This window comes from Suncus etruscus, chromosome 3 (assembly GCF_024139225.1).
Source record: "Suncus etruscus isolate mSunEtr1 chromosome 3, mSunEtr1.pri.cur, whole genome shotgun sequence".
NCBI lineage: Eukaryota > Metazoa > Chordata > Mammalia > Eulipotyphla > Soricidae > Suncus > Suncus etruscus.
In genome coordinates, this window is record NC_064850.1 from 129,552,919 (window position 1) to 129,579,013 (window position 26,095).

The 26,095-nt window shown below is 41.9% G+C and overlaps 1 protein-coding gene across 6 annotated transcripts in view; it reads right to left on the reverse strand.

The window, feature by feature from the left end:
* DLGAP1 (DLG associated protein 1) overlaps positions 1 to 26,095 on the reverse strand; it is an 882,390-nt gene that overhangs the window by 69,803 nt on the left and 786,492 nt on the right. For all 6 annotated transcript variants that reach the window (XM_049770001.1, XM_049770002.1, XM_049770006.1 and 3 more), the window contains one exon: positions 6,240 to 6,613. In XM_049770001.1, coding sequence (XP_049625958.1) covers positions 6,240 to 6,613 — 374 coding nt within the window. The remainder of the gene's footprint in view (positions 1 to 6,239; positions 6,614 to 26,095) is intronic.

Genomic DNA, 26,095 nt, shown 5'->3' on the forward strand with positions numbered 1-26,095 from the left:
ATCAAGAGGATAGAAATTTTTTATACTACCTGCTCAGACCACAATGCACTGTAATTAGAAGTGAACTACAAACAGACACAGAAGAAAAACGTTAACACTTGGAATTAAACAACCAACTACTAAACAACCAGTGGGTCACTGATGAAATTAAAAAGAAAATCAAAAGATTCCTGAAAACAAATGCAAATGAAGACACAAATTATCAGAATTTGGGGACACAATAAAAGTGGTACTAAGAAGAAAATTTATAACTTTGCAAGCACACATCAGGAAGGAAGAAGTGGCATACATAAATAACTTAATGACACAGCTTATAAAATTAGAAAATGATAAAAAAAGAACAAAAAATAAGTAGGCAGAAGTAAATAACAAAGCTTAGAGCAGAAATAAATGAAGTGGAAATCCAAAAATATCATAAAGATAACCAAAAGCAAAAGTTGGTTCTTTGAAAAAATAAACAAGATTGGGGCTGGAACAGTAGCACAGCGGTGGGACACTTGCCTTGCACAAGGCTGACCCGCCATGGACCTTGGTTCAATCCCTGGTATTCCATATGGTCCCCCAAGCCAGGAGAGATTTCTGAGTGCAAATCCAGGTGTAACCCCTGAGCATCACCCAGTGTGTTTCAAAATCACAATTGATAGACCACTAGCAAAACTCATGAAGCAATGGAGAGAGAGAAACTTAACAAACTTGGTTAGAAATGAAAAGGGGGTGCTGAGCGATAGCAACAGTGGTAGGGTGTTTGCATTGCATGCAGCAGATCCAGTATGAACACAGGTTCTATCCCTGGCATCCCATGTGGTTCTCTGAGCCAAGAGCAATTTCTGAGTGCGTAAACCCTTGAGCATCACTGGGTGTGGCTCCAAAACAGGAAAAAAAAAATGAAAAGGGGGGAATCACTGCAGATACTGCAGATTCAGAGTAATCAGATACTACTTTGAAAATTTTTATGCCATAAAGCATGAGAACCTGAAAAATTGAATAAATTTTTGGTCTCATAATCTTCCAAGGTTGAACAAGAATGGGTTAGCATAACTAAACAGACCCATCACTATTGAAGAAATTAAAATGGTAATAAAAAAGTCTTCCCAAAAACAAAAGCCCAGGCCTTAGTATATTCACTATATTCACTATAGTATATTATATATAATAAATTCTTTCAAACCTTTCGAGAGAACTTACTACCAATTCTTTTCAAGATCTTTCAGGAAATTGAAGAAACAGAAACTCTCACAAATAATTTTTATGAAGCTAAATCACCCTGATACTAAAATCAGACATAGATGCTGTAAAAAGAGAAAATATAGATCAATATCCCTGATGAATACAGATTCAAAATCCTCAACAAAATCCTAGCAAATTGATCCAATACCTCATTAAGAAAGTTATACACTATGACCAAGTGTGTTTCATTCCAGAAAGGCAAGGATAGTTTAACTTACATAAATCAATCAACACAATATGCCTTATCAACAAAAGAATAAATAAAAACCATATGATCATATCAATAGATGCAGAGAAAGCATGTGATAAGGTCCAACACTCGTTCATGATAAAAAAAAAACTCTCAACAAGGGCTGGAGAGATAGCATGAAGGTAAGGCATTTGCCTTGCATACAGAAGGACAGTGGTTCGAATCCCAGCATCCCATATGATCCCCTGAGCCTGCTGGGAGCGATTCTGAGCATAGAGCCATGAGTAACCCTTGAATGCTGCCGGGTGTGACCCTCCCCCCCCCCACACACAAAAAAAAAAAAACTCTCAACAAGATGGGAATAGAAGGGACTTTTATCAATATAGTCAAGGCCATTTACCACAAGCCAATGGAAAATATCTCAATGGAGATAAGCTAAAAGCTTTTCCTCTAAAATCTGGTACAAGACAAGGCTGTTCCCTCTCACTACTCCCATTTAATACAGTACTGGAAGTACTTGCCATAGCAATTAGGTAAGAAAAAGATATATAGGGCATACAGATAGGAAAGGAAGAAGTCATGCTTTCACTGTTTGCAGATAACATACTACTATATTTAGAAAATCCTGAAGACTCTACCAAAAAACTTCTAGAAATAATACTTATATAGTCTATTGTGGCAGGCTATACTATATTAACACACAAAAATCAATGGCCTTCTTATACACAAATAAAAATAGAGAAAAAATGGACATTACAAAAAAACCTGCATTCACATTACTGCCACAGAAATGCAAAAACCTTGGAGTCAACTTAACTAAAGAGGTAAAGGAGCTCTACAAAGAAAACTACAAAACCCTGCTTCAAGAAATAAAAAAGGACACAAGGAAATGGAGACACCTACCCTATATATGGATTAGGAGGATTCACATGATTAAAATGACAATACTCCCCAAAGCACTTACAGATTTAATATAATTCCTCTAAGGATACCATGACATTCTTCAAAGAAGTGGATCAAATATTCCTGAAATTCATTTAGAAAAATAAACACCCATGAATAGCTAAAGCAACCCTTAGGAAAAAGAAGATGGGAGGCATTACTTTCCACACTTTACATTGTACTACAAAGCAATAGTCATTAAAATAGCAGAGTATTGGAATAAAGACAGGCCCTCAGATCAATGGAATAGACTTTACTATTGAGAGAATGTTCCCCATACAATCAAGTAATATTTGATAAAGGGAGCAATAAACGCTAAATGAAAGCCTCTTCAACAAGTGGTATTGGGACAACCAATATGCTACTTGCAAAAAAGCGAGCTCCATCTAACACCATGCAAAATGGTTAACTCTAAATGGATTAAAGACCTTGACATCAGATCCAGAATCATGAGATATATAGAAGAACACATAGATAAAACACTCCATGACATCTAACTCCAGGAGACATCTCCATGAGACTAAAGGCATCTTCAAGGAGAAAACACCACTGTCCAAACAATTGGAATCGGAAATAAACAAATGGTACTATATTAAACTGAGAAGCTTCTGCACCTCAAAGGAAATGGTGACTAGGACACAAAGGCCACCCACATAAGGAGAAAAACTATTCACCAAATACCCATCAGATAAGGGGCTAATATCTAAGATATACAAGGTATTGACATAACTTAACAAGAAAAAAAATCTAACCCCATCAAAAAATGGGGAGAAAAAAAATGAACAGACACTTCCCCAAAGAAGAAAAATACAAACGGCCAAAAGACACATGAAAAAGTGTCTCACGTCACTAATCATCAGAGAGATGCAAATCAAAACAACAATAAGGTACCATCTCACACCTCAGAGACTGACACACATCACAAAAAACAAGAACAATCAGTACTGCTGGGGATGTGGGGAGAAAGGAATTCTTATTCACTGCTGGTGGGAATGCCATCTAGTCCAGCCTTTATGGAAAACAATACGGAGATTTCTCAAAAAACTGGAAATTTAACTCCCATATGATCTAGCTATACCACTCCTAGTGATATACCCTAGGAATAAAAAAAAACACACACAATACAAAAATGCCTTCTGCACATCTATGTTAACTGCAATGCTATTTACAATAGCCAGAATCTGGACACCACCCAACTGTTTGACAACATGAGTGGCTAAAGAAACTGTGTTACATATGCACAATGGAAATTGTCAGGAAAAATATAGTCATGAAATTTTCCTATAATGGATGGTCAGAGAAACTATTATGCTGAGTGATATAAATCAGGGGGAGAGGTATAAACATAGAATAATCTCACTCATCTGTGGGATTTAAGGAAAAAAAAAGAGGGACTGGAGAGATAGTATAGCTGTAGGGTGTTTGCCTTGCACATGGCCAACCCAGGGCGAATGGTGGTTTGATTCCCACCATCCCATATGGTTCCCTGAGCCTGCCAGGGGTGATTTATTGTAATAATACCTAGAGACAATAGAGATAAAGACTGGAAGGTCTGGCCCATGATAAGCTTACCACAAAGAGTGGTGAGTGCAGTTAGAGTAATAACTACACTAACAACTATCATGACAATAATATTGAGTGAGAAAAATAGATTGCCTGTCAGGAAGACAGGCAGGGAGTGGGACAGGAGGGATTTGGGGGGCATTGGTGTAGGGAAGGTCGCACTGGTGAAGGGGGGTAATTTATATGACTGAATCTCAACTACAAACATGTTTGTAATCATGGTGCTTAAATAAAAATATTTTTTTAAAAGAAAAAGTAGGAGAGGGCATGTTGAAGACCTGGTACTACAAAACAAGACAAAACAAAACAATAAGTGGTGGGTACCAGAGCAGAAGGTCAGTGGGCTGGAGTCTGATTTGTATGCTTGAACCCCAAATTCAGTTCTTGGCACTGAATGGTCCCTCAGCATTGCAAGATGTGGCTCCAAAATGAAAAGCAAACAAACAAGAAACACACACACACACACACATATGAGAAGAAAACAAACATTACTGTGTATCGATGCCAACTCTGCCATAAGTAGCTGGTAAGAATATAGGAAAAATACAAGATAGTTTTTGTGTGTGTGGTATAACATGTAACAAAATATTTTTATTTTAGCCATCTTTAACCGTACAGTTCCGGAAGCCATTAATTTTAGATAATTTTTTTTTATTACTGTCTGTCTCCAAAAGTGTTTCTTTCCATAAGAAAGTGGTTGGGGTGGGTCAGGGTTGGGCCATACTTAGCTGTGCTCAGGATTTACTGCTGGCTCTGTGCTCAGGGATCACTCTTGGTAGTGTTCAGGGTACTATAATGGAGTACAGGCACTGAGCCTGGGTCAGCCATGTAAGGGTCAATGCCTTACCTTCTTGGTACTATCTCTCCTACCCAGAAGGGTAGATGTTTATAAACTCAGTCTTCAACATAATCCTATGAGGGATCAATGAAGAAACCGGCTCAGAAAGATGAAGTGCTTTACTGGGACAATAAAGAGAATGGATCTCTGTTTTTTTCCTCTTCTGAATCCTGCAGATTGGGGGAGGAAAGAGCTTCTAGAAGGATGGGGTTGGGGCATGGAGATTGGCTTGGCCTTTGACTCCTGCTGTGTATGGTTCTGAGCACCAAAGCCCCAGGTTCTTTGTGAACACTTGACAACTGTGCTACGGCAACCCGCAGTTACCAAAAAACTTTTGACTCATAGCTAATAGAGAAAGTGTAACTGACTTTAAACATGGTCTTTGTGAAATGACAGTGAACATGTATCACTGCTGTGAAAATGTACCCTAGATCTGGTTTATAAATATGCCTCAATATTGATTTAGTGTGAACAGATTAACCAGATCCAACATCAGGAAGTTATTATCCAAAGGACACCTGCTGAATGAAGTGGCACAACAAAAATGGTGGCAAGGAATAGCTCTTTTCCACTGATAGAAGGAAATTTCTGGTTGGGTAAGGCAGGCTTCGCATATGTAAAGAATAAACAAACCAAGTATTAGTCTGACCTTAGGGAAGCAGAAAATAGTGAAATAAACTGAGCAGTCTGCTGAACTATCTACCATTCTATGAAATGCATGGTTAAATAGGCAACAATTATGCTGAAATGGCCACACATTCTTTCCCCATGATGCTGTGCTTGAGTTATTGCTTTCCACACTATCAGTCACATTTGGTCTTGCTCCCCCACTCCCACATCTATGAGAAGTGATTCATATTTTTGTTCTCACACAGTTACTCAATGGTGCTGAACCCACTAGATAACCCCAGTTATTCCTGGACATCTAACCTGGTGTTTGTGAATTAATTTGTGTGTGCTAAGGAGTTGAGGCACTTTAGGTGTGCTTGGATTTTATTTATCTAACTAGCCTATACTTAAAGGCAACATTCAACATTCAATGTAAAGGAAAGAAAACTGCTAATAATGATAACAACAACAACAGAACCCTTCATAATGCTTTTATGTTTGTTTGATCTAGTTTGGTTTCAGAACCACACCAGGCAGTGCTCAGGGATATTCCTGGCTCTGTATTCAGGGGTAACTTCTGTGGGCTTGGATACTATAAGGAACCCTAGTGATCAAATCTGGATTGGTCATGTGCATGGCAAGCACCCTAACTGCCGTACTGTCTTCCCAGTCTCCCTTCAGAATGTTTAAAAATCACATTTAACAATTAATTGTAGGAGTCAGTCTAGAGTTTGAGGAGTTGGTTTCTACACACTATTTTATGGTAGCACATGAAATGACATGATAGCAAATCTTCTATCAAGGGCAGTGTTGTATTTCTTACTTGGGCGCTCCTATTGCCAAGGACAGAAAGGGGGGCTGGACTGGTACCTGTATCCCGATAGACAAGCATCGATTTTTCTTAAAGTGATCTTTCTTCTTGTCCTCTGTAGTGACAGTGGCTATGGTGGTTGTGGTCGTGACAGTGGCAGGGTTGTTGCTCATGTGTTGACTGGCAGGGCCGTGGATCTGAGCGTTTGCGGCTTCGATGGCAGCTGTCAGAGCCTTCATACTGTCCAGGCTCTCCGTGGAGTTGCTCAGTCCAGACTGGCTGATAATATCTCCTCGTTGGCCTTGTCCGTCCATGTAGGCATCCTGGGCAGACTCTGTGCTGCTCTGGGCTGTGATAGAAATGAAAGGTTTCGTGGTAGTTCTGGGTGGGACTGGAGGTGGTGTCTTCTTATATGTTGTAATGCAAGATGACACTGGAAGACAGTGAGAACAAAGACACTGTGATTTCTGCATGGGTGTTCATTTCTGATACCGTAACTGGCATCCATTGGAAATTAGGGCAACATGAAACAAAGACATTTAACATGAGAACAAGTCAGCTGAGAGAGTGAAATCCCTCTGAATTACCAGAGGGTAAGTGAGTTTCTATAGTGAAGTGATGAACCTACCCTAACCATGCCAAGATTGAGGAGGAAAAAGACTAGAAAACACAAGGCCCTAAGATGGAAGTTTCAGAAATTGAAATTAATGTTGAATCCACACAGACTAAAGATGATTAACCATTGCAGAAATCTTTCACGGCAACAGTACTTGAGTCTGAAGTAAACCCTCCACATGGATAAGATCAAGCAGTCTCAGACTTCTCAGAAAAATATTGAATATAGGTAATGTTAAACAAAAACACTCACTAGAAAAGATTCTATTGGTTAATAATAAACACTGGGCAAAAAATAATGAAAGCAAGTGGTTGTGAGAGCTCGTGGGAGCCCAGAGAGCACATCCTTAGCTTCCTGAGACCTATAACTTTTCTCAACATATTTCTCTCTCTGTCTTTCTCTCTGTCTTTCTCTCTCTGTCTCTCTCTCTTTTGCTGTCTCTCTCTCTGTGTCTGTCTCCCTCTTTCTCTCCAAAAACACTTGTCACAGTTTTGTTGTTTATAAGCAAATATACTGTGTAGTACCACACAAAACAAATCTTCTGTTAAAAATTAGAAATAAAGAGAATCGGGGCTGGAGAGATAGCATGGAGGTAAGGCATTTGCCTTGCATGCAGAAGGTTGATGGTTTGAATTTTGGCATCCCATATGGTCCCCTGAGCCTGCCAGGAATGATTTCTGAGTATAGAGCCAGGAGTAACCCCTGAGCATTGCCAGGTGTGACCCAAAAACCAATATAAATAAATAGAATATTGGGAGGGAGGTGTAAAAAATAAAATAAACAGAATCAGTGTTGGCATACAAAACAGTGTTGGCATGAGGGAAAAAGGGACCCTTATGCACTGCTGGTGGGAATTTGGACTGGTTCAACAATTTTGGACAGCAATATAAACCTGTCTCAAAGAACTAGAAATTGAGCTTTCATATAAGCCAACAATTCCACTTCTATGAATTACCCCAAAGTCCCAAAAATTCTAATCAGAAAAGTCATCTGTGCTTCTGTGTTCCTTGCAGCATCATCCATGATAGCCAAAGTCTGGAAACAACTCTTAAGTGTCCAGGAACAGATAAGTTGATAAAGAATCTAAGATATATATTCATAATGGAATACTACTCAGCTATAAAAGAAAATAAATACACAATTGGTTAACATGGATGGATCTGGTGAGTACGATGCTGAGTGAAGTTAGCCAGGAAAGAGACAGATACAGAATTTTCTCTCTTATGTACATAGTAGGGGAATAACAGACGGTGAGGAGCATAACTGAGACTACCATGGTGGTAAAATTGTGGTAGGGAGGGGCGTGTTGCTGTGAAGGTGATAGTGATGGTGAAGACCATAGTGTGATGTTGATTCATGAAACTATTACTGACAGTGCTGTACAAATTAAAAATCATGTTGATTAAAATAAATATAGGGGCTAGGGTTATGGCCCTTGTGATGTCAATATATATATAAATGCATGCTAGTTTATTAATGTGGGAGGAAGGGGAGGGGAGGTTGTGCACCTATACACCTACTCCCTAAATTGTTGACCTTGAGGGCAAATTGAACAACCACAGTGGGCTTAACTTCACCTGAGGACTTCTAAATATCAGTCCTTCCTCATCTTCAGCAGAAGCTGCTTCCAGCCCTTCCAGCCATTTGTCTGATTATGTTCCCAAGGTTCTCGTGATTTTACACCCAAGTTTTTAGCTTTCTATTGGTGGAACATAATATAGGAAAATCCAGATCAGAAAGAATGATGAAATTTCCAAGTGGAAACTCTCTGCCAGTAGAAAATAATTCCTTAACCCACTTTCCAAAGATGCTTGCTTGCTCAGTCTCCTTTAAAAATCACTCCAACTATTGTTTTCCTCGCTTCCCCCATCCAAGTCTTTTCCATGCACAGCTGGCATCATTGTTGTAACACCAAATCAACTAGTTTTGGCCACACAATCCCAATTTATTATCTGGGTTCCAGCTGTACTCTAGCCGTAGCACTGAATGAACAACTTGCTTCAATATTTAGGGTGTTTCCTGAGGCCACTCAAAGGAAACATCCTATAATGAACAATAAACAGAAGGATCCTATGACACTGCTCTGTGATTCAGAGTCATTTCCTTCTCCACAAGACAGAGAGGGACAGAAATATGTGGTTACTTCCTAGGGATTGTGTGAGAGATGAAGGAAAAGAAAAGCACACAGATGCCACATTACAATATTCTATGTACAGGGAGGAGGGGTATGAATATAAAACATACAAACTGGAGCCAGCTCCGTTAACCAGTTGGATGACAAGCCAAACCACACCCCTTCTGTCTCAGCCTGGGAGTTGTATGAAACTTGCATTTTTGCCTGTGAACACAGCACAGCAGCTGTGCAGTCCTGAGAGGCAGTGAAGGATTCTTAAGGGTTCTAAGCACCCTACAGAGCAGAGCCAAGGCAGCATCAGAGCTATGTCAGGAGGACAGAGATTCTCTCATAGACACAGAGTAATGGGCTAAGCAATGCATGTGCATAAACTGTCAATTTTTCACCTAATTTTTGGTTTCTTGCACCATAACCACCATGCAGCCGCCTCCTGCTTCCCAGGAAGGGGGTTGAACTGAGGACAACACTCAGTCTTCATTAACCATCTAAGGAGGGGCTGGAGCAGTAGCACAGTGGTAGGGCATTTGTCTTGCATGCAGCTGACCCAGATCGAACCGTGGTTGGATCCCTGGCATCCCATATGGTCCCCTGAGCCAGGAGCAATTTCTGAGCGCATAGCCAGGAGTAACCAACCACTTGAGTGTCACCGGCTGTGGCCCCGCCCCCCAAAAAAACCATCAGAAGAGTAGGTGGGAGGGAAGTGGATAGGCTCTGTCTTTTTCTTTCCTCTTAATTAAACTTTCATTGCTTTTCCTAAGATGAGCCTTGATAATGTGAACTCATTACTTTCTTCAAGAAAGAGTGTTAGGGGCCTGGAGAGATAGCACAGCGGGCATTTGCCTTGCAAGCAGCCAATCCAGGACCAAAGGTGGTTGGTTCGAATCCCGGTGTCCCATATGGTCCCCCATGCCTGCCAGGAGCTATTTCTGAGCGGACAGCCAGGAGTAACCCCTGAGCACCGCTGGGTGTGACCCAAAAACCAAAAAAAAAAAAAAAAAAAAGGTAGAGTTTTAGGACATTCTGTCTAGTCAGAGTCTGAAGAAACAAAATACTACATTCTAACATCAAATGTCTATTTACGGGGCCGGAGAGATAACATGGAGGTAAGGTGTTTGCCTTTCATGCAGGAGGTCATCGGTTCAAATCCTGGCATCCCATATGGTCCCCCGTGCCTGCCAGGAGCAATTTCTGAGCCTGGAGCCAGGAATAACCCCTGAGCACTGCCGGGTGTGACCCAAAAACCACACACACACACACACACACACACACACACACACACACACACACACACACACACACAATCTATTTACACCTTGTTATGAGCAAACCCAAATTTGCTTTCTTGGTGTAAACAGTCAAACGTTGCCAATGCAGCCAAATACATTTAGGTGTCACTCAACAACACTGCAGTCAATGTCAGGTCATTTTATTATATTTTATTATAACTGAACCTGGATTGGCTGTATATAAAGCAAGGATCCTCATTGCTATACTGTTTGCTCTAGCCCTTGCCTTTTGAAGACACGGGGCACGTTTCTCACAATTCCCTTTGCTTGTGCCACAACTATTTGGCACTTAAAGTGTCTTAGTTGGTCCTACAAGTAACCCCTCCAGTTTTCCCCAATAGGTGTGTCCCAGAGCCTGTTTGGGCGATTACACTTGATGAACACAGAAAATAGATTTTCAAAAAGTATTCCTAAGTGATACCTAAGTGTAAAGCTTCATTTCATTTGCTGTGATTTACAATTTAAAAAAAAATCCTGCCACGCTATAATAAACTTTTAATTTTGCTTTGTTTTCATTTGCTTTGTTTTAGGCAGAAGTTAGGGCTTACTTACTCACTCCTGGAGGGGCTTGGAGACCCTATAGACTGCCAAGAATCAAATAAAGGTTGGCTGTGTACAGAGCAAGCATTTTATGTGATGTACTATATTTCTGGCCCCCAACTATATGCCTTTATTTTTCCAGTGAAATGCCTGGACTTGGGGACATTCTACTCACCCCTTCCCCCCACTGTAATTTGGTGCCACCTGGTGGATTCTGTCAGCTCCTCTTCCAATTCAATAGGGTTGACAGGATGGATGCTTAGTTCAACCATGGCTCTCTATAGAACAGTATCCGCAAGTGCTAGACTGGGTTAGAGGCATGGTGACATGGCTTTCCTACTCACTGGGGAATGGCAGAGAAGGAATTTGCGATTCCCTCATTGCCTTATGTTGAACTTGGGATTCAACTTGGAGTTGATAGCACTGCAAGTAGAACTTTTGCCTCAAACATGGCTGACCCAGGTTTGATCCCTGGGATGACTCCTGGCTCTGTGCTCAAGATCATCATTCTTGAAGGGGCTCAAGAGACCATATGCGGTACTGGAGGTCGAACCTTCATCGGCCATGTGCAATGCCAGCATTCGTTCAATTGTGTATCTCTTCAGCTTCTTGTTGCCTCTTTTTTTTTTGTTGTTTTGTTTTTGGGCCACACCCAGTGTCGCTCAGAGGTTACTCCTGGCTATGCGCTCAGAAGTCGCTCCTGGCTTGGGGGACCATATGGGATGCCGGGGGGGATCGAACCGCGGTCCCTCTAGGCTAGCGCAGGTAAGGCAGGCACCTTACCTCTAGCGCCACCGCCCGGCCCCTTCTTGTTGCCTCTTAAAGATGACACAGGATATGCTTCTAGAAATTGTCTTCCCTCATGCTTCAATTACTTGTTTTTTGAGGCTTTCTAGATGGTCCTTATCTCTAAAACCCCCCAAATTCCCCCAGTATCAGTTTTTCCTAGTTCTGGAGGCTAACTGAGTTTTTTTTTTTTCTCTCAAGCTTATTTTCTCTGAATATCTCTGGAGGTACGTCTTATTTTTCAATTCTATGCTCATGATTCAGCACCATGAATGACTTAGCATTCAATAAGATTTGCACGCTAGAAGGTCAAGAAGAGTGAAACACAAGTTAATAAATCTTGCCTGGTTGAGCAGAGAAGAGAAAATGAGTGACTTATATCCAGCAAATGAAACACTATTTGTTGAAGAGTAACATTCTCTAAAGGTTGGTTCAGGAGTGGTTGGAAAGATAGCTCAATGCATTGAGCATGTGTTTTACATGTGGGAGGTCTGGGTTTGATCACAAGATCTAATAGTCTAATAGTAGCCCAACTATTAGGCTGCTAGGAGCAATCCCTGAGCAACACCAGGTATGGGCTCCAAACCAAATTGAGCTGACACACAGAAAGGTTAATTTTAAAATACTAGTGCTGGGGTCAGGTCATAGTACAGCAGCTAGAGCTCATGCCTAGCATGCTCCCAACCGGATTCAATTCCCAGCAGCAGGTGATTATCTGAGCACTGAGTGCAGCTCTGCAAACCTCCAGTATTGCTAGAGAGGCCCAAGTCTTCCAGTATCTCTAGCACTACAGGGCCTAAATAGCATTGGTTCTTGCACCGAGTTAGCACCCAGTGACTGAGAATTGCCAAGGGGATCCCTGCCAATCCTGAGCACTTCCTGGGAACCTCACCCCAATAAAGAATAAATAAATTGAAATGAAATGAATTAAATAATATGCAAGTACTCTTTTAATTAAAACAAAAATTTAAAAAAGAAATAGTGGGACCAGAGAGATAGAACAGGGATCAGGACACTTGCCTTGCACAAAGCTGACCCCAGTTTAATCCTGGTATTACTTATAGTGAACTGATCCCTGAGCACAAAGATAGGAGAAAACCTTGAGAACTGCAGAAAACAATGGCCCTAAATAAACAAAAAGAAATGATGGTATATTTTAATCATTTTTTTTCCTTTTTTTCCCCAATGCTTATTTGTTCGTTTCAAATATAAAAGCCCCTACCCCCCAATTCCTTTGGGTCCGATTGATACACCATTAATAGCCAAAGTTGGTGAAAGAACTTTGATCCGTATGAAGAGTCCTATGAGTGGAATTATATTTCAGTAACTTTGTTTGTTTGTTTTTAGGTCAGTGGTGCTCAGGGCTTGCTTCTGGCTCTGCACTCAGAAATTATTCCTAGCAAGCAAGCGAATAGTAATTGGGAGGAGGGGGCTCATATGAGATGTTAGTGATCAAAACCTGGGTTGGGTATATGCAAAACAAGTGGCTTATCTACTGTAATATCATTCTGGTCCCAAGTGACTTAATTTTCATCAAATAATTCTGCAGAGCCCAGATGTAAAAAGCCTAGATGTGGATTTTTACATCTGAGTTAAGGAGATAGTTCTCTGCTATTTGAAAGTAGACATTCTGATTGGTTTGATTCTGTAGGTATTTTTTATTCAGGATCTGGGAATGCTAATTTTTTCCCCATAGAATTAATAAGAATTGTGCTCCCAGATTCCCACAATGAGTCTACAGATAGAGGTATTCTATTTTGGGATAGCAGAGGAAAGATGTATTAAAGACAAAGTCAAAGAAAAAATAAATCTTATCCTATAGTTTCTAGATGACTGTTTAATATTGTTTTCATTTGCAGAGAAATATGATGCTAGTATTGTTTGTTTTAGCATTCTGTTTGTGACAGAACATTTCTCTAGTGATGGTCTTCTAAAAAATGTCTAGAGTTAAGACACAGGACCAGAAAGATAGTACAACAGGTAAGTCACCTTTCTTGCTGGGTTTGTGAGTTCTATCTTCAACACCACATAGGGTCCCTGGAACTCCAACAGGAGTGATCTCTGAACAATGCCAGATGTGGCCCAAATTTTTTAAAAAGATAACAAAGCATCATTCTCTTAAGATACTGTGTTATGTCTTTGTGATCAAGAGCATACTTATGGCAGATCACAAATTATATACTTCAGGTCAAACTTTTATAATATTACTGGCTAAGCTAATGGCCACATACTATTATAAAACTATGTTGGAGAATTATTTAGCAGCTCCTGGTTACTGAATTTTAGAAAGTTTTCAAATATGAGAACAATTATGTAAGGAGCTACAATAAAAACAGAAAATCATAATAAAATAATCCCCAGGTTCACAAATAAATACAACTTTATGTATGGAATGAAAACACTCTTCAATGTAAGTTGTCAATTCACCACAAAGCAGGAGATAAAGTGCTCAGCCTTTAGAAGAAATAGGTCTCTGCATAGATCTTATGCTCAAAGTCATTTTGGATTTGCTGTAGGCTGGAATAGATTGTCTGATATTGGATCAGATTCTCCCAGAGCTAAACTCTGCTAGGAGTTTATGTTTATCATTTAGTTGATGTTGAGGACAACGGGCCCTAGTACTTTGGTCCAGCTGAACAATTTAGGAAGTGCTTAAAAGGAAATGCTTTATTGAGGAGGTGATTTTAAAAAATGTAGTGAGAGATAGCACAGGAGGCAAGATGCTTCCCTTAATGTAGTACACTACTGTTGGATCTCCAGTTCCACATATGGTTCCATGAGTACCACCAGAAGTAATCCCTGAGCATTACTGGTAATGCTTATAGACATTAACAGTAAGATTTAGAACTGGTTCTTATCAGCTTGCTAGACAAACTGTACACATGTCTCCTCAAGTCTGTGTTCACTGACATTTCACTGGCTGCTTGGAACTGACCTTGGTGTGAATGCTTACACCATAGGAACTGGCATCAACACTGTAAAATGTCAATCATTAGTGAAATCACCACCAATGAAACAGCTACTCTCCTTTATGGAGAACCAGGTTTTTGTTGTTGATTTGTGGTTTTAGGGTGTTTCATTTTTTTAAATGAAGAAAGGTAGTTTTTATTGAATTAAATTTGTTTAGAAAGATGTGACGAGAAAAAGAGAGGAAATATGTGATCAAGAGAAAACACGGGCTTCTCTAGAATGGAAATAAACAAGCAAGGAAACAAGCAAGCAAAATACATGTTCAAGGGACAACACGGGCTTGAAGAGCAACCCTGAGAGCCAGTCATAAAGCACTTCAAACACACCTCTATAGAGAAAGTTGTACTATTCTAACTATGAGTCACACACAGGATGATTCATGAACTCTCTGACAAGTACCTGGTAAGAAATGCCCTAAAAATGGAGAGTAAGTTTTTGGAAACTTTTACTGTAATTCTAGAGAGTCCAAAATTCTTTAGAGTATAAAAAAGAAAACTATGATTGCTTTTATGTAACTTTGACACAGAACTTTCCTTTATCTAGATATGTTCCAAAATTATATTTTACCAATATTTTTATCATAACAGATTATGCATCCAACACACTTTTAGATGTTCAGAGATACTTTGAGAAACACTTATTTGCAAATCTAGAGGAAAAGGGTAGACAGAGGTTTTTGCATGAGGTAAAGCTGGGCCAAGTGTTTTGCTGAGTGAAAAAGTAGAAACACAACAACAACAACAACAAAAAATACTGAAAGAGAGAGAAGGCCTAGAACTGTAGCTCAGAAGTGGATCACAGGCTAAGCATGTATGAGGCCTTGGGTTCTATCCAGCATAGAAAAAGGAAGGAAGGAAGGAAGGAAGGAAGGAAGGAAGGAAGGAAGGAAGGAAGGAAGGGAGGGAGGGAGGGAGGGAGGGAGGGAGGGAGGGAGGGAGGGAGGGAGGAAGGGAGGGAGGGAGGAAGGAAAAAGGAAGGAAGGAGATGTGAAGAAAGAAGATGGCTCAAAGGCCAAGGGAACAGTATCTGCATGAGAACTCTGGATTTAATCCCCGGTGCCCATGGATCCGGAAGCAACCCCTTAGCATTGAGCAGAGGATCCTCTGAACAGAGCTAGGTGTCTGACACCCTCATACACATCTAATCAAAAATGTCCAGCTCATCAAAAAAAGATAAGCTGATACCTTGATTTGACATTTGATCTTTCTTTACTAGAGAGTGAATCCTCACAGCTCAGAATTTAATAGTTGTGGTGTCTTGTGATAAAGGAAGATTTACCCAAGGCTCAGCAGATGTGACTGGCTTTTTTTTTTTTTTTTTTATCTCACAAAGGTATTCACCACATGTGTGGTGGCGTGTGGGGCAATGAGGAAGAGAAGCTGGCAAGATAATACAGAGGGTAAAGTGTTCGCTTTGCATGTGGCTGGCTGACAGGGGTTCAACCCTCTGGCATCCCTTATATTCCCCAGAGTCCTGATAGTGTGGTCCCTGAACACAGAAACAGGAGTAATTCCTAAGTATACAGCTCATGGGCTGGAGAGATAGTACAGTGATAGGGCATTTAGCTTGCATGCAGCCTATATAGGACAGATGGCGGTTCGAATTCCCACATCCCATATGGTCCCCAGTGCCTGCCAGGAACGATTTCTGAGCACAGAGTCAGGAGTAACCCCTGAGTGCTGCTGGGTGTGACCCCCCCCCCCCCGTCAAAAAAAGTATGCTGCTCAATTTGTTCCAGAAACAAACACGCAAACCAAACCAAACCAAACCAAATAAAGACTTCCCCAAATAAAGACTGCCAGAATCCACTTCAGCATAGCCCTTCTCTCCTTGCAAACACTTGAGAAAGGTTTAGTAAATGAATGGTTTACTTTTGGATTTTGGCAATATTCAGTGGTCCTAAGGGACTATTCCTAATTCTGTGCTGGGGTGTGGAAGGTCGACCCCATGGGGCTCAGAAGAGGAATGAAATCAGGCCTCCTGCATGTAAAACCTGTGCTTGGCCCGTTGTGCTCTCTAACCCCAAATGAAATGAATCCGGGGTTGTCAACAAGAACGCTAATTTGACAATATGGAAGAAAAAAAAAAAAAAGCTCTCCATAAAAACAGAAAGAGCCAGGTAAAAAAAGGGAAACTCTCTCAAATAAACCAGACATAGAAAAACCACTCCATCTAAAAATATTTACACCTTGATCTTTACAGGTCACCCAAAGTGTGGTGCTCAGTGGTCAGGGTTCCCTCCATGCTGGCTGCATGTGAGAAATGGTGGCTCCCAGGGCCGCTGCTGCTGGTGGAGAGGGTGCATCTGGCTTGTGGGAGAGACACAGGGCATTTCCCAGACGCCTTTCGCAGTGAGTCTTGGCTGCAAAAACACGGCTCTGAAAATGATTTCCAATAAAGCCATCCTCTGCGGAAGCCACAGGATTAGCTAACCTTTTCTCTGTCAAAAAGCATGCCTGTGTGAGCGTGTAAGGAGAGGCGGGGGAATGTGGACAGTGGGAGGGGTGGTGCAATAACTCTTGCAGTCATAAGACTACCAGTTGGTAGTTGCTAGTATTCCAGACACTTCCTAATGCCAGACAAATGCCCCAAGCCTCGGCATGTCTGGCTGAGAGATCTATTCAACTGATAGCAACCGGCTCTAGCAGGGAGAACACAGAGCTCTGCTTCCCATCAAATGCAACATTGTTCTCTGAAGGAAGAATAAAAAGGTTGGATTCACAGGCATCTCTTTTTTTTTTTTTTCTTTCCCTTTTTTAAAGAGGCACTCACTTTGTTTTAACAAGTTGCTACTAAAGTTTGTAGCTTGAGGAGGGGAGGCAGTTGCACACAGAGGCTGTTCTGTACGCAACTGAAGGGAGGGATCAGAGTTAGTCATTAAATAGAAGGCACGGGGGGGGGGGGGTTTTGAAAAAGAGCCCTAGGCATTTCATGCCTGAAAATGATGTCAGCCCCAGCCACTCCCCGGTGAGAACTACGACCCGCCACGGATCCATCCAGCAATGCAACAGCTGCTCCCTAAATGTCAGCGCCAGCCCGGTGCAAAGAACTTGCAAACTACCCGGGCAAGGGCTTTGTGCTGACCATCCGCCCCTGGCCCACTGCCACCCCCCACCCCCCACCAGGCAAGCGCAACACCCTGGCAACAGGTAAAGTGGCAGCCTTTGCCTAGTACAATGGCAAGGGGAGATCATTTAAAACCACAAACCGTTCTCATTTTCTTTTAGAAAAAGCAGCTTCTCCACGCCCACCCGCCAGCCCCTTCCCTCCCCCTTGGCTAGTCCAAGAAAACAACTGTTCTGTGCTGGCACTCGGTACTGCTCCCGACTGCCTCCTGGTGGCCAAGCTTGGAACGTTCCCCACTTGCGCCGCTCAAGGTAAGTTGCTCCTGGGGAAACGGGTGGGCATCTCGACATGTTGGAAAAGAATGTAAACAAGTGGAAGCCAGTCCTCAAGTGCCTCACTTGTCATCTTAGTCAAAAGTTGATCCTAGCTATAGGGCAATATCACCACCTGGAAGTTGCCGAATTCTGCATCCTCCCCTCCCTCTCCTCCCACTCCCCTCAGAGTGTTCACCCCAAAAGCAGCTTAGAGATGCCAACCACGAGTCAAAAGTGAGCGCTGCTGGAGTTGCAGAAATGATCATTGGGAGTCACAGCCAAGGAGCTGACCATTCCTGCTGCATGGAACTTGCCTTTTTCCCTTTTTTAGTTTTGGACCACACCTGGGGGGTGCTTAGGGCTTATCCTGACTCTGAGCTCAGGAGTTACAAGGAAGCCACAATGAGATGCCCAGGGAGGCGATCTAACCGAGGTCGGTCACAGGCCCAGGGTCCTACTTGGCTATGCTGTCTCTGAAGCCTGCATTTCTTTGCCTTTTTCTTTTCTTTTTTTTTTTATGGGGGACTGGGGTGGAGTTTGGGCCGCAGCTGGTGGTGCTCAGAGATTCCAGGAATCATCCTTGGCAGGCTGGAGGGGGCCAATATAGAATGCTGGGAATTGAACCTGGGTCGGTCCCGGGTAGTATGCATGCAAAGCATGCAAAGCTGTGCTATCGGTTTGGCTCTCTTGGCCTTAAAATTTTTTTTTCTGAACCTGTACTTTGTAAGCAGGAATTTCACATGGCTAAAGAAGCGTTACTGATTCACGGTGCTGGCTTCCAAGTTCCTTGTTTGCAAAGACTGCCTGCTTAGGATTTCCAGACAGCGGGTCCAGCTCCTCCTTCCCAGAGTCTGCCTCAAAGCCCCACCTCAGTTCTTTGATCTCAGTGTGAGGCTACCCAGAGTGCCAAGGGCATTCTTTGAACCAACCTCCTTCCTTTTGGGCACAGTTTTCCTTCAAGCTCTCAGATTCGGAGAAATGACTCCAGCTCCAAGCTTTTGCTATCTATGCTTTCCCCCTCTGGAAATGGCAACTGGAAAGCAACTAAGAGAGGCGTTCAGATCAAAGTCACTATTTTCTTCAGAAAGTTCCATTAATTAACTAAATTAAAGGAAATTACATGATGTTTGGAGCAAAGTCGTTTCGGAAGGCGTTGGTCCAGAGACTGAGGTCCAAAACTTCTAAGGTGGACTTTTGATGAAAATTGGCAACAAGTTAAATAATATTAGAAATTGAGGGTTACCATAAGCTCAACCAGTCTGTGCCTGAAATCAATCATTCTAAAGGAATGTCTTAAAAGCAGGCGGACATTGGACTACTATTTTCCCCAAACTATTTAATGCTGAAAGATTAAAAATCTAGGGCTCTGAGTAAGAATCATCTGACTGGTAGCAAAGGTGAGTCATCTCTGTCGAACTTAAGCACAAATGTTGGAGTCAGAACAGTGGAAACATCAGGCTTACTAATCTCCATTTGCTTCCAGTGGAGAATGCATTCAAGATTTCACGGCTCATTTTCCTGGTCTTTCCAACAGGTGCTACTGAGTCATTCATGTACACAAATGACTGCTCTGACCGTTTCATCTGTTGGGATTAAATTTCCATTTGTTTCTTTGCTTTATGTGGTGATTACTAGCATTTAATCAGATGTATCACTTCCTCTAGGGCCTGAGGATTTTTTTTTTTTTTTGCAATGTTTATGATGTTGTGTGTTTTTCAAAATTTCTACCAGTCAGGTCCATGGGTTTTCCTGCGTTGAACAGACTGTTTACAGGAGGGGAAAATGTAGGGCCCAAGGTCACGGTTGCAGAATTATATAAGGTTTCCTGTTTGGGCAGCTGGCCTCCCAACTCCTTAGGCTCAGACAGAGTTGAAAGAGAGAATGCCTAGATGGCCTCAAGATAGGAATGAGATGGTGTCAGGGAAGAGAAAAAATTTTTTCTGAGGGGAGGGAATTTTATCTATTTTATTTTTATTTTATATATATATTTAAGCACCACGATGAGAGGGAGTTTTAGATCACATCTGGCTATCTTCTAAGGGTATTCCTGGTTCACTGCTCTGGGATCATGCCTATTGGTGCTCTTGGGACCAAAAAATGCCCTGGATTTCTTGCAAAGCATGCACTCCAGCCCTTTCAGTTCCTGGCCCTGAGAAATTCTTTTCACTAAGTTTCAGTCCTTGTCTCACGTGACTTTTCTACCTGCCCTTTTAGGTGATTTGTTATTATTATTATTATTATTATTATTATTATTATTATTATTATTATTATTACCTTGACCAGACTGAGAAAAGGAATTAGTTAAGAGTAATACTAAACTTCAAGGTCAGGCAATGCTCTCTAGTTTATATTATATTGATATGATTGATTACAGTGCTTAGAACATGTATGGCACATACTAGAAATCATTGTTCACACTTGTCACATGAAATGAACGTGAATGAGAAAAGATTTTTTGTGAAAACAGAAAAAGGGACTGATAACCATGAGAAAGAAGTCACCAGATAGATATAAAGTGAATATTCAGCAAAGCCATTCTCTGTAGTCTTGGAGACTGTAATATAGTTTCGTCACCAACGCCCACCTCTCTTAGGCACTGGCCCATGCCACCAAGGTGCCATTGTAAATGGCCAACTGTTGATATCAATCTAACATATTATATGAAGGCCAATTGGCCCTATGAATTCCTAGTTCCTACCTCTTTCCTTTCTAATTTGTTTTACCCAGAGGAATTGAGCAGAAGGCAGTGTGAGGGTTCTGTTATGCTTTTCTCCCAGCAACTGCCTTTCTTTTCCTTTTCTTTTTTTTTCGGGGGTAGGGTGGGGAGGGCACATTTGGTGACTCTCAGGGGTTACTCCTGTCTATACGCTCAGAAATCACTCTTGGCTTTGGGGACCATATGGGACGCTGGGGGATTTAGCCGTGGTCAGTCCTAAGCTAGCACCAGAAAGGCAGACGCCTTACAGCTCCACGCCACTGCTCGGGCTCTTGCCTTTCTTTTTCTTAGTTCCTTAGACATCTCCTATTCTATGCTATCTGCTTGCACAAGATAGGTAGTTAAGAGATATAACTAAGTAAATATTTTTGTGAGAATTAGGATTTCTTGTACAATAATAATAATAATATGGGGCCGGAGAGACAGCATGGAGGTAAAGCGTTTGCCTTTCATGCAGGAGGTCATTGGTTCGAATCCCGGCGTCCCATATGGTCCCCCGTGCCTGCCAGGAACAATTTCTGAGCCTGGAGCCAGGAATAACCCCTGAGCACTGCCTGGTGTGACCCAAAAACCAAAAAAAAAAAAAAAAAAAAAAAAAAAATAATAATAATATTAATATTAATAATAATGATTTAAGTGCTAGCCCTGCAGCAATCCCAGGTTCAATCCCAGTACTCTACATCAGCGTTTTTCAACCATTGTGCTGTGGCACAGTAGTGTACCATGAGATATATTGTCTGGTGTGCAGTGGGAAAAATTCCTATTTCATCCATAACATGCGGCTTCAGCATGATTGATCTATTTGTGAGCTGAAGCACATGTTACAGACTATGAAAACTAAAAACAGAGAGACTGAGAGCTGTTGACGAAGAGCTACGTGTGTCTTTCTTCAATTCCTGCCAGAATATCAGCTTTATGTTCAGCCAAACAGGCCCAGGTTTCGCACTAAGTACACAGAGATATGAACAATTATAAAATAAATTATAAAATAATTTCTTTGTGTTTATTTGATTCCTATTCAAGAGAATTACTTTATATATAGTCAATACAGGCACATAGTTAATTTTTTTTTTAATTTTCTAATGGTGGTGTGCCTCGTGATTTTTTTTTTTTCATGAAAAAAGTGTGCCTTTGCACAAAACGGTTGGAAAACACTGCTCTACCTGGTCCCTTGCACTGCCAGGAATGATTCCTGAGTTTTACAAAGCCAAGATTAAGCCCTGAGCACAACACTTGAAGCCTGGTATGTATAAGGGAAAAATAAGAATAAAACTGCTGAGTAAGATTTCCAGATCATGTCAAGGAGTATCTGGCAAACTAAGATCTCAAGTATAGCTACCTCAGAGGCTATTTGGAGTAGCTGGTTGTTTCTCCATGGTCCTATCTTTTTTTTTTTTTTGGTGGTTTTTGGGTCACACCCGGCAGTGCTCAGAGGTTATTCCTGGCTCCACGCTCAGAAATTGCTCCTGGCAGGCATGGGGGACCATATGGGACACCTGGATTCAAACTGATGACCTCCTGCATGAAAGGCAAACGCCTTACTTCCATGCTATCTCTCTGGCCCCTCCATGGTCCTATCTTAAGGGACATGTATTGCCAACCTGTCTCTCTCCAGAAGTGAGATGGTGAAGTAGAGTAAGAGGTCTGAATGTGGAGCAAGGTTTCCATTTGAAGGAGGTAATGTCAGAATACGTTCTAGCTGAAACTCCAGGCTAGATTTATCAGTACCCTCTACCCGCTGTGAACTCTGTGGCCTTTGAAGAACAGGAAGAGCCTATTATCAACACCTGATATGGTGCCCCATGGACAGAGGCCTGGGAGGGAAAGCTGGGGCTAAAGTTGAAGCTTTAGGACAGGGCCCATCCAAAGCACCCAAGCTGGGAAAACAGGATGTGTGGGGAAGTAAAGGAAGAACATGCATCCACCATTCCTTCCTGTTAGTTTCATCATGATGAGGAATAATTACCTGGGCCTGAAGAGCCAGGCAAGTGGGCTATGGGCAGTCACAGGAGGACCTGCTCTTTATAGTAAGGCAATTATTCAGCCTTCTCCCTTCTTTCCTCCCTTTTTCAAAGGAGAAAAATACAACAACAACAAAACAATAGGCAAAACTAGCTAGTTTAACTTAGGGAATATTGTTTCAGCCATCCCCTTAGCCCTGCCCCTTATTCTTCAGAATGGAACATTCAACTATTTCATTCAGTATGAGGACACAGATCTAGGGAAAATCTGACTCCCAGATTCCTCCCTGTTGCTCAAACATGCCTTCGGGCTGCACAGGACTGTACAGTTAGTATTGAAACTGTCACTTAAACACTGCATTCAATGGACAGGTTGGCTGGATTTTTTTGTCATTAGTAAAAATTAAAGTCATCTAGGAAATTGGTGAAGGCAAGATTTAAGTCTTTTTATTTACTCTACTTCTGCTATCATCTGTACTAGCAGTGTTTGATAAAGCATGATTTCTAGTCCACAAGTGACAAGAAGGGTACAGAATTCGAAACACCCCATTCTCCCAGGATGGACTTCAATAGAACTGAGGTTCTTCTAAGTCTGCTTGGTTAGGTGCTGTCCTTAAGAGTCTCTCTTAAGAAGTAAGGTGTCTGCCTTGCAAGCGCTAGCCAAGGAAGGACCGGGTTTCAATCCCCCGGCATCCCATATGGTCCCCTCAAGCCAGGGGCAATTTCTGAGGCTTAACCAGGAATAACCCCTGAGCATCAAACGGGTGTGGCCCGAAAAACCAAAAAAAAAAAAAAAAAAGTCGTTCTTGGAGGCCGGAACAATAACATAGCTGTAAGGCATATGTCTTGCATATGGTTGACCCAAGACGGACTTGGGTTCAAGTCCCGGTATTCTATGTGGTCCCCGAACCTTCCAGAAGCTATTTCTGAGTGCAGAGACTGGACTGGAGTAACCCCTGAGCCCTGCCCCGTGTGGCCCGAAACCAAAACAAACAAACAAAAGTCTTGAGAGCCAGAGAGATAGCACAGTGGCAGGGTGTTTGCCTTACACGTGGCCAACCCAGAACTGACAGTGGTTCAAATCCCGGCATCCCATATAGTTCCCCGAGCCTGCCAGGGACGACTTTTGAACACAGAGCCAGGAGTAACCCTTGAGTGTCCCCGGGTGTGATTCCCCCCCCCACACCTCCCAAAAAGAGTCTTTCTTGGGTAAAGTAAGGTAAGATAGGGAGGAACACGAGGCATCCCCAAAGTACAAAAAATTTTTTAAAGAAATCATCTTATGAACCAGAGAGATCACTGGGCTAGAGTACACAAAATAGTTTTCTGCACACTGCCAGGGGTAGGAGCTTCAGAATATCACTGTATGTACTCCACAATTAAATAAAGAATTTCCTAAGAGAATAATGCCAAGACCATAGCAAAAGTACAGTGGAGAGAGCCCTTGTCTTGCTGCTGCTGATCTAGGTTCCCATATAGTCACCCAAGCATAGGTGCAGAGCTAGAGGTAGAGTTTGGCCCCCAAACAAAAGTAGCAACAACAAAGAAGCGAATAATGCCAGCATTCCAAGAGCCCTCTTTTGGTTAGAAATGTTTGGAATTCGAATCTTTTGGGTTGTAATCACTTAATAAGTGTATATGGCATAGCCAGGAGATGAGCTAGCACCTTCTGGTCACCTATTCTAAGGCTTTCAGAACTGCAGATGAATGAGTGGAGTCACTCACTGGCTTTTCCAGAAACTTCAGAGTAGAAAGAGCTCTAGTCTAGAATGTCCTGCAGTGGCAGCAGTTTCAGTTCTAGATGGAGCCTCTGTCAAAGCAAGTTCAGGAGAAGGTAGTATGGGCAGGCAAGATTTCTTGAAAAAGATAAATAGAAGGGGCTGGAGGGATAGCACAGTGGTAGAGCATTTGCCTTGCATGTGGCTGACCCTGAATGAACCTAGGTTTGATTCCTGGCATCCCATATGGTCCCCCCAAGCCTGCCAGCAGCGATTTCTGAGCACAGAGTCAGGAGTAACCCCTGAGAGCTGTTGGGTATGGTCCAAAAAATAAAAAAATAGAGAAGAGAGGAAGCCATGTCATATTTGACATATCGCAGTGGGAAAGATGACTAACCAAAAATTGATTTCCTTTGGAGAATTATGTGAAATGGAGAGGAGAGAGAGGCAGCAGCCGTACAGCCCTAGAAGGTATCTATGGCTTCCCTCCCTCCCAGCTTTGTCCCAGAGGAACATTAGGATGGCTGAAAGTTTGCGATGAGCCCCTGCATGGTATTGAACTTCACATCTTTAACCACACCTGAGTTGTACTGGTACTGCCATAGGTGGGAAATGATTTCTCTACCTGCAACATAGTACTGCTGGAGTTCAGTGTGCTATGTTTCACAACTCTCAGAAACATGTTTCTTTGTTTTTTGTTAAGAGAGGTTATGGCAGGGACTTTTAACTAACTTTAATTTTTTTTTCTGGCTATGGAATTCCTATGTAAATTAAAGAAAAAGGATAGCCTGATACATCCTTTCAATTAAACACTTCAGATTTTAAGATTTTGTATGTATGTTTATTCATTTGTGCCTTTTCATCATTTGTGCCCCTATTTTCATGTTGCCCTCAAGCCATGATCTGAAGCCAGAGCAAAGTAAATAAATAAAACCACTAGTCTTTACCTTGGCTCTCCATAATTCGGTGGATGGCACAGAACTAATTTGATGCATCTCAAAACACTCATTTTGAGGCTGGAAAGACAGTACAGTGGGGAGGCCTTTGCCTTGCATGCAATTGACCAGAGTTCTAGCACCACACATGGTCTTGTGCCCAGAGAGGACCCCTGAGTACAGAGGCTGGAGTAGGCAAAAACCAAATCAAACCAAACAACAACAACAACAACAACAACAAAACTGGGTACTGGGTTCTGAACAAGAGGGATGCCATTTTTCTAAGGATCCCAAGTAAGGTTTTCAAGCCTATTTCCATTAACGCCACCTCAAGCTACATGACCATACCAAGTAGCCTATTGGGGAAGGACAAAAGGGAGCAGTAGGAAGGTATCCTAGACAACAGCCAATCATTTTAAAGATCATCAAAAAGCTAGAACCTCCTTATATCCCTCCCTATGTAATCCGATTCATGACCTTGGGTGGAGGTTTATCTTTGCAAGACAATCTTGACTAGTTTGGAACTGTGTGTAGATGGATTAAAGTTTTGTTCAACTGTACTCCAATTGTGTGGTCTCCTCCTTTGACTCCAGACCCTGACAGAAACAAAACAAGTGGCTGGAGCTATTATTAAGCTATCACTTAGTTCCCCTTGCCCGGCAGAGGCACCCAAAACAAAACATCCCATTTCAATTTTATTTTATTTTTGTTTTGGGACCACAACCTGTGATGCTCAGAGGTTATTCCTGACTATGCACTCAGAAATTGCACCTGGCTCAGGGGACCATATAGGATACTGGGTATCAAATCCATGTCCATCCTGGGTCAGCCTCATGCAAAGCAGATACCTAATATATACTTATTTTAAAGTCA